This window comes from Phyllobates terribilis, unplaced genomic scaffold (genome assembly GCF_046119375.1).
Source record: "Phyllobates terribilis strain yellow unplaced genomic scaffold, ASM4611937v1 Scaffold_12__6_contigs__length_324123572, whole genome shotgun sequence".
Classification (NCBI taxonomy): domain Eukaryota; kingdom Metazoa; phylum Chordata; class Amphibia; order Anura; family Dendrobatidae; genus Phyllobates; species Phyllobates terribilis.
Window position 1 is genome coordinate 239,551,811 of NW_027362772.1, and position 8,422 is coordinate 239,560,232.

At 43.8% G+C, this 8,422-nt stretch overlaps 1 protein-coding gene across 2 annotated transcripts in view; it reads left to right on the forward strand.

Moving 5' to 3' along the window:
- LOC141172471 (uncharacterized) overlaps positions 1 to 7,582 on the forward strand; it is a 133,728-nt gene extending 126,146 nt beyond the window's left edge. The window contains exons 12-13 of one of the 2 annotated variants that reach the window (XM_073656733.1): positions 1,991 to 2,085; positions 6,563 to 7,582. In XM_073656733.1, coding sequence (XP_073512834.1) covers positions 1,991 to 2,085; positions 6,563 to 6,726 — 259 coding nt within the window. In that variant the 3' untranslated portion in view covers positions 6,727 to 7,582. The remainder of the gene's footprint in view (positions 1 to 1,990; positions 2,086 to 6,562) is intronic. The other variant, XM_073656734.1, reaches the window with a different exon arrangement.
- The last annotated feature ends 840 nt before the right edge of the window (positions 7,583 to 8,422 follow it).

Here is an 8,422-nt window from a genome sequence, read left to right on the forward strand (position 1 = left end):
CTGTATTATACCCCAGAGCTGCACTCACTATTCTGCTGGTGCAGTCACTGTGTACATACATTACATTACTTATGCTGTACTGATCCTGAGTTACATCCTCTATTATACTCCAGAGCTGCACTCACTATTCTGCTGGTGCAGTCACTGTGTACATACATTACATTACTTATCCTGTACTGATCCTGAGTTATATCCTGTATTATACTCCAGAGCTGCACTCACTATTCTGCTGGTGCAGTCACTGTGTACATACATTACATTACTTATCCTGCACTGATCCTGAGTTACATCCTGTATTATACCCCAGAGCTGCACTCACTATTCTGCTGGTGCAGTCACTGTGTACATACATTACATTACTTATCCTGTACTGATCCTGAGTTACATCCTGTATTATACTCCAGAGCTGCACTCACTATTCTGCTGGTGGAGTTACTGTGTACATACATTACATTACTGATCCTGTACTGACCCTGAGTTACATCCTGTATTATACTCCAGAGCTGCACTCACTATTCTGCTGGTGGAGTTACTGTGTACATACATTACTTATCCTGGGTTACATCCTGTATTATACTGAGTGCTGTTTTGGAGAATATTACAGGATGTAACGTCGGATTAGTTACATCGTGTTTTAGAAACTCTCACTTTATTAATTGCTGTTGAGCAGTGCACTAAGTGTTGTGCATGAGGATTGCCCCATTATTTGATCGTCCCCAGGCATAGCTGATCGTTGGTGGCCTCAGATTCTGGATCTGTGACGATCGACCACTTTAAACAAAACGTTTTCATTCACTGACGGCAAAGGAAGATCTTAATGACAACTTGAAACACAAACTAGATTTCATTGTCTCCTATTTATGCAATGATGGGAGTTTTGCTATTCAGTTGAGTTTGGGGCATGAACATGACTACGCTTTGTGCATTTGTCCGCATTGCAGATGGGTGACCATTAGTAACGATCGATATTAGCATCATCTGCAAAATGAATGAGACTAGTGCCTGCATTTATTATTAATCTTTTATTTTAGATTTGTTCCATTAGTGGCTGATTTTGCTTTTGCAGCCTCTGTACCTCGTGTCATTTAGTTTGCTCTACTATTGAGTGTCAGCACATAAAGATCTCACTGAAAAACAAACCGAGATCTAAAAATACCCGTGCTGTAGACCCACGCGTTGTAGGCTGTTCCCCAAATCACTCAGACTGCGGAAGTCCTCGTGAGACACTTAACCACTTCACGTATCAGCACATTGCTGCTCTAATCATCCAAGAGGGGTTATATGGAGATCTCCGAGGTTTTCTCTAGAATTCCTAAGACTTTCTTTTGCAGTATGCTAATGCATCATTACACAGGCACCCATTGATTTCAATGATAACTGTGCAATTCTTCATTTCTTCTGTGTCGGCGCTGCTGGGGAATTGAACACTTATCAGTGTCCTACATACAGTTGTTCCCAGGTTGTCTCATTGCTGAAAACACCCGAGTTCTTCTAGTATTTTTTGTAGACTCTCTATAACAAAACAGAATTCTACTGCTACGATATTGCAGTAGGATTTCCAGAGACAGTGACCCTCAAACTAGGAGGACCCTACGCTATTCCTGTCCCCCAGATTACCCCTGATGGTGGGGATGCTAGGGTCTCCTACCTTGCTATGCTCCTATATGCACGATCATCTGTTCCCACCCCCACACAGAGAGATATGGGACAGAGAACTCCAGGAGTCCCACTAAGCAGTTTAACCCTTGCAGAAATAGGAGGGTGAAGCCATTCTCACAACCGCAGGTGTATGTGTCACCAGACGACTCTATCATCTGACCCCACTCTGTCGCAGTATCCCCATGACATATACAAAGCAGGCGACCCCCTTTTTATATATAATCCTATAGAAGAACTTTGGGACCAGAATTGAATTTTAGGTGTGTGCTGTGCTTATTCACTTTTGCTTTTGGCATCACCCTTGGCTTACAGGACTTTCTTTCTTTTGCAGACTCCGGTCACCCAGAAACATTGCCGAAGAACTTGACCCCACGTTTAAGTCAAAGAAGGATTCCCAGCCTGAAGTGTTTGCTGTCTGTCCGCAAGGTACCATGTGCTTTCCACAAACTTATGTTCTGCTCACCCATCCACTAATGCATATTCCCAGGATCAGATTATTACTGACCCATCATTCCTGTAGCCAGGGGCGTACATAGAAATCATGGGGCCCCATAGCTGAAGCTCTAAGTGGGCCGCCCCCCCCCCCCCCAAAAATAAATACCTATTTGTCTGTGTCACAGAAGATCAGATCTCACAACTTTCCAGCCTTTACATACAGTGCCTACAAGTAGTATTCAACCCCCTGCAGATTTAGCTGGTTTGATAAGATGCAAATAAGTTAGAGCCTTCAAACTGCAAACGAGAGTAGGTTTTATGAACAGAAGCATAAATCTTACAAACCAAAAAGTTATGTTGCTCAGTTGAATTTTATTAAATTTTAAACATAAATGTGTGGGTCAATTATTATACAACCCCTATGTTTAATATTTTGTGGAATAACCCTTGTTTTCAATTACAGCTAATAATCGTCTTTTAGAAGACCTGATCAGGCCGGCACAGGTCTGTGGAGTTATCTTGGCCCACTCCTCCATGCAGATCTTCTCCAAGTTATCTAGGTTCTTTGGGTGTCTCATGTGGACTTTATTCTTGAGCTCCTTCCACAAGTTTTCAATTGGGTTAAGGTCAGGAGACTGACTAGGCCACTCCAACACCTTGACTTTTTCCCTCTTGAACCAGGCCTTGGTTTTCTTGGCTGTGTGCTTTGGGTCGTTGTCTTGTTGGAAGATGAAATTATGACCCATCTTAAGATCCTTGATGGAGGAGCGGAGGTTCTTGGCCAAAATCTCCAGGTAGGCCGTGCTATCCATCTTCCCATGGATGCGGACCAGATGGCCAGGCCCCTTGGCAGAGAAACAGCCCCACAGCATGATGCTGCCACCACCATGCTTGACTGTAGGGATGGTATTCTTGGGGTCGTATGCAGTGCCATCCAGTCTCCAAACGTCACGTGTGTGGTTGGCACCAAAGATCTCGATCTTGGTCTCATCAGACCATAGAACCTTGAACCAGTCTGTCTCAGAGTCCTCCAAGTGATCATGAGCAAACTGTAGACGAGCCTTGACATGACGCTTTGAAAGTAAAGGTACCTTACGGGCTCGTCTGGAACGGAGACCATTGCGGTGGAGTACGTTACTTATGGTATTGACTGAAACCAATGTCCCCACTGCCATGAGATCTTCCCGGAGCTCCTTCCTTGTTGTCCTTGGGTTAGCCTTGACTCTTCGGACAAGCCTGGCCTCGGCACGGGAGGACACTTTCAAAGGCTGTCCTGGCCGTGGAAGGCTAACAGTAGTTCCATAAGCCTTCCACTTACGGATGATGCTCCCAACAGTGGAGACAGGTAGGCCCAACTCCTTGGAAAGGGTTTTGTACCCCTTGCCAGCCTTGTGACCCTCCACGATCTTGTCTCTGATGGCCTTGGAATGCTCCTTTGTCTTTCCCATGTTGACCATGTCTGAGTGCTGTTCACAAGTTTGGGGAGGGTCTTAAATAGTCAGAAAAGGCTGGCAAAAGAGATCTTTAATCCACACATGTGAAGCTCATTATTCTTGGTGCCTGAACTACTTCTTAATACTTTTGGGGGACCAAACAGAATTCTTGTGGTTTGAGGGGTTGAATAATAAATGACACTCTGAATTAACTTTTAACGTTTTAAAAAAAAAAAAAATTTGCTGCAGTGCATTTCCCACTTCCAGGCTGATCTACAGTACAAATGTCACAATGCCAAGTTAATTCCGCATGTGTCAACCAGCTAAATCTGCAGGGGGTTGAATACTACTTGTAGGCACTGTAGTAATTTTCCTCCTGCTGAAGTCCTAGATTCCTCTTTCATTTCTCCATAAAGTATGATGCCAACAAAAGTGCCCCCCAAACACAGTATGATACCCCCATGGTGCATGCCTCCACATGCACAGTATAATGACCCTACAGTACCCCACTTCAACTCCCAAGGCAAAGTATGGTGACACCAACACAGTATGATTCCCCAACTGTGACCCCCACAGAGCCCTCCATACACTATAATGGGCTAACATACAGTATAATGGCCCGCACTATCCCTCCAAACAGTATAATGGCCCTCAAAATATTATAATGGCCCCACATAGCCTTCCATATAGTATAATACACCACTGATAATCCTCCATATAGTATAATGCGCCCCCCATAATCCTCCATATAGTATAATGAACTTCCCATGGTCCTCCATAGAATATAATTCACTCCCCACAGTCCTCCTTACAGTATATTACACACCCCATAGGGTAAAATGCAGCCCCCATATAGTATAATGCACCACGTACTCACTGATTTTTAAAATACCGTATATTTTGAATAAGCCGACCCGAGTATAAGCAGAGGCCCCTAATTTTGCTACAAAAAAACTGGAAAAATGTATTGACTCGAGTGTAAGCCTAGGGTGGGAAATGCAGCTGCTAATAGTAAATTAGCCTCCTCAATCCCCCAATCCTGGAACGTGTGGCCTCCTCAATCCCCCAATCCTGGAACGTGTGGCCTCCTCAATCCCCCAATCCTGGAACGTGTGGCCTCCTCAATCCCCCAATCCTGGAACGTGTGGCCTCCTCAATCCCCCAATCCTGGAACGTGTGGCCTCCTCAATCCCCCAATCCTGGAACGTGTGGCCTCCTCAATCCCCCAATCCTGGAACGTGTGGCCTCCTCAATCCCCCAATCCTGGAACGTGTGGCCTCCTCAATCCCCCAATCCTGGAACGTGTGGCCTCCTCAATCCCCCAATCCTGGAACTTGTGGCCTCCTCCATCCCCCAATCCTGGAACGTGTGGCCTCCTCCATCCCCCAATCTTGGAACGTGTGGCCTCCTCCATCCCCCAATCCTGGAACGTGTGGCCTCCTCAATCCCCCAATCCTGGAATGTGTGGCCTCCTCCATCCCTCAATCCTGGAACGTGTGGCCTCCTCCATCCCTCAATCCTGGAACGTGTGGCCTCCTCCATCCCTCAATCCTGGAACGTGTGGCCTCCTTCATCCCCCAATCCTGGAACGTGTGGCCTCCTCCATCCCCCAATCCCTGCACACACAAAAAAAATAAACACTAATACTCGCCTTCCTTCCTCACCTCTCCTCCAGCGCTGCGTCCTGTCTGCTGCAGCTCATGTCGGCATCTGAGCAACGTGCATTCTCAGATCCCGAGGTGAGCTGCTGCTGCCGGCATGTTCACTATGGGACTATGGGCGTGGAGAAGCATGACTATGCATTCTCTTTAGTAGCAGGCACTGTCAGCAGGAGCCGGGGCTCAGCGCTCCTCTGTGCCCACTACTAAAGAGAATGAATATTCCCTCTTCTCCATGCCCATGGGAGTGGAGAAGAGGGAATATTCATGTCCCTTTAGCAGGGACGTGATGTGCTCCGCTCCGCCGCAACCTCCCTCCCCCCACCACTATCCACCAATACTCACCTATACAACTCGTCCCCACGCTGCTTAGGTCCCCCCGCTGCTTGAGGGCCCCCTGCGGTCACGGGCCCCATAGCAGTGGCGTGGTCTGCTGCCATTAGCGGTACGCAACTGCCTGCAGCACAGCTCTTATTGAAGTGAATAGGAGACAATTCTACAATTTTTCCACAACAGTTACTTCATAGTGTATGGAGCTGTGCTGTTCTGGTTTCGTTCACTGATTTTTTTGGTGTGCAGAGTATTGGACACCCATCGATATCTGATGTTGATGACCCTTCCTATTGATCCGTCATCATTATGATAAGCCCTTTAATGGGATGCTTATATGGACCCATATTATACGTCTATGTGCCTCTAATCTTATATGGAAAGTAGGTAGTGCGACGTGTCGCTGTAGAATAGCGCAGATTCCACAGCGACGCATGTCACACTACCTACAGCGCTGCATTTTTGCAGAATACAAGAGGTACTGGTTCTGATGAAGGTCTAATTGCTGAGACCGAAATGTTAACTAATTGGATTGCCATTAAAATTCATTTGTTTCACTCACTGCAATTTGAGTGCCGAGTTCCTTACTTGCTAGTATACGGGTTGGAACCCTACTTGAGCACCTGACCTCCACTTTTTATATGGAGATATGACCCCCTCAACATGTGCCAAATTAGGAAGACCTTATTTTGGGGCACCATATGGCTACACATAGGGTACCTACACGACCTTATTACAGACACACAGGGGCTTTATGTAAAACTATACTGGGTCTATATAATTAGTTTTGTCCTCCTTTTCTTAAGGGCTCCTTTAGATCCCCATTTTTCATTCTGTGGGCACAACAGACTGCACATGGGACCCTAAAATAGTCAGTGATTTTCCACGTGGTCTCTGAATTAGAATTGTGCCAAGCGATACCGAACAATGTGCTCCCGACTGTGCCGCCATGTTGGCTTTCTCCAGATGTGTGTGAATAAGTCCAAAATGTTCTCTTTATTTTATGACCTGACGCTATAGATCTAATCCCTCCATTATTCCTTCTAGACTTTCCAGTATCAACTCAGACCCAACCTGTCCCAGTCGACGGCTTCTACGACTTCATGGACGACGGCGCTGAACCATTATTCATACCACCAACGAAGCGGCAGCCAGAGAAATTGGGACGCAGCAAACCCAAAGACAAGAAGGAGGGATGCAAGCAGCAGTGACTCGCGTTTATCGCTCTTACTATTATTTGTAGCAGTCATCTTCTTGCCAAACTTTTTTTTTTTCTTCTTTTTTGTTCCGTGTCAATTCATCATTGTGGACGATCTTCTTCAACGTGCGTCAAAACAAGTGGTATTAACTCATTCAGGGATGAAGACGATAATCTGATTTTCTCGCATTCAGGTGCCTTAGGCATTTTTTTGACTCTAGAGAATGGCTGTTTTAATAATATAGAGCTGAACGTCCGGGGTCAGCAATGGAAAAAAAAAAAAAAGCACATTTTAGTAACCTATTGTCCAGTCTATTAGAACAATCTTAGCTGTGTGCTATTGAATCTGCATCGTGGCTTATTCATCGAAACCATCTACTTCATGGAATTTTTTTTTTTCTGATTTTATTTTGCCCTTCCCCAATCTAAAAAAGGGAATTCTAAATTCCCAAATTGTATTAATCTACAGAGGTGACCTGCAAAATGTTACAAGTATTACTCTAATATATATATATATATTTTTGCTCTTATTCTCACATCATAATTTTGCTTATTTTATTATTTTTAAATAGATTTTATTTTTACTGACTGTACACCTGTTAAGTGTCTATCAAACTCTGTATTGTGGCAAAATGCAAAGTTTGATAGGAGTCCAGTATTTTTTTTTTGTTAAAGATTTTTTGCACTGATAATTTTTTTTATTTTTCGTTCAGTAATAATTTCTGGTGCTTTTTGTGTATAGATCCCAAATGCCTTTAGAATTTTACTTTAAAGGATTTTTTTTATATATATATATATATAAATATATATGAAATACAAGAAGTATTATTTGTATTTCTAGTTGGTCTGATTCATTTTACAAAGCAGGAAGTACTGTTGGAATTAAAGGGGCACTCCATCTGAAAATTTGAAGTCTGTTTTGGTTAGGGTTTTGGCCTATTTCACTAATATCTGCTCATCTTGTTTGGTATGGCTTATTCATAATGCCAACTGTCCTGGATTTAACAAGTCCGTTACCTGCAAACCTGGTCAAAAATCACACCCCAAATTGGAGTCTCAAAAATTGTGATTGTCCTGCCCCTGGGCCACAATGCAAAATTTGTAATAGGGCCCCATTTACCATCTAACGCCCCATAGAAACACATAAATATCTGCATGTACCTGTCCATTAGAGATGATTGTAATTTTGCCAGTCAACAGGATACAAAATGAAAATTGATTCTGCAGACTACTGGGCAATTCTGGGAGTTGCAAGAACTGAAGAGTAACAGGTTGGAGGTCCAAGCCTGGAGTCTCTAGCGCCACATATTGGAGATAGAAGTCCATATTAACACTTTAAGGGGATGCTGTCTGCAGAATTCCCCCGTCAAACTATAAGTGCATGTACAGTGGGGAAAATATTTGATACACTGCCAATTTTGCAAGTTTTTCCACCTACAAAAAATGGAGAGGTCTGTAATTTTTATCGTAGGTACACTTCACCTGTGAGACACAGCATCTAAAAATAAAAAACAGAAAATCACATTGTATGATTTTTACATAATTATATTGCATTTTAATGCATGAAATAAGTATTTGATCACCTACCAACCAGCAAAAAATCTGGCTCTCATAGACCTGTTAGTTTTTCATTAAGTAGCCCTCCTACTCTGCACTCATTGCCTGTATTAATTGCACCTGTTTGAACTCGTTACCTGTATAAAAGACAC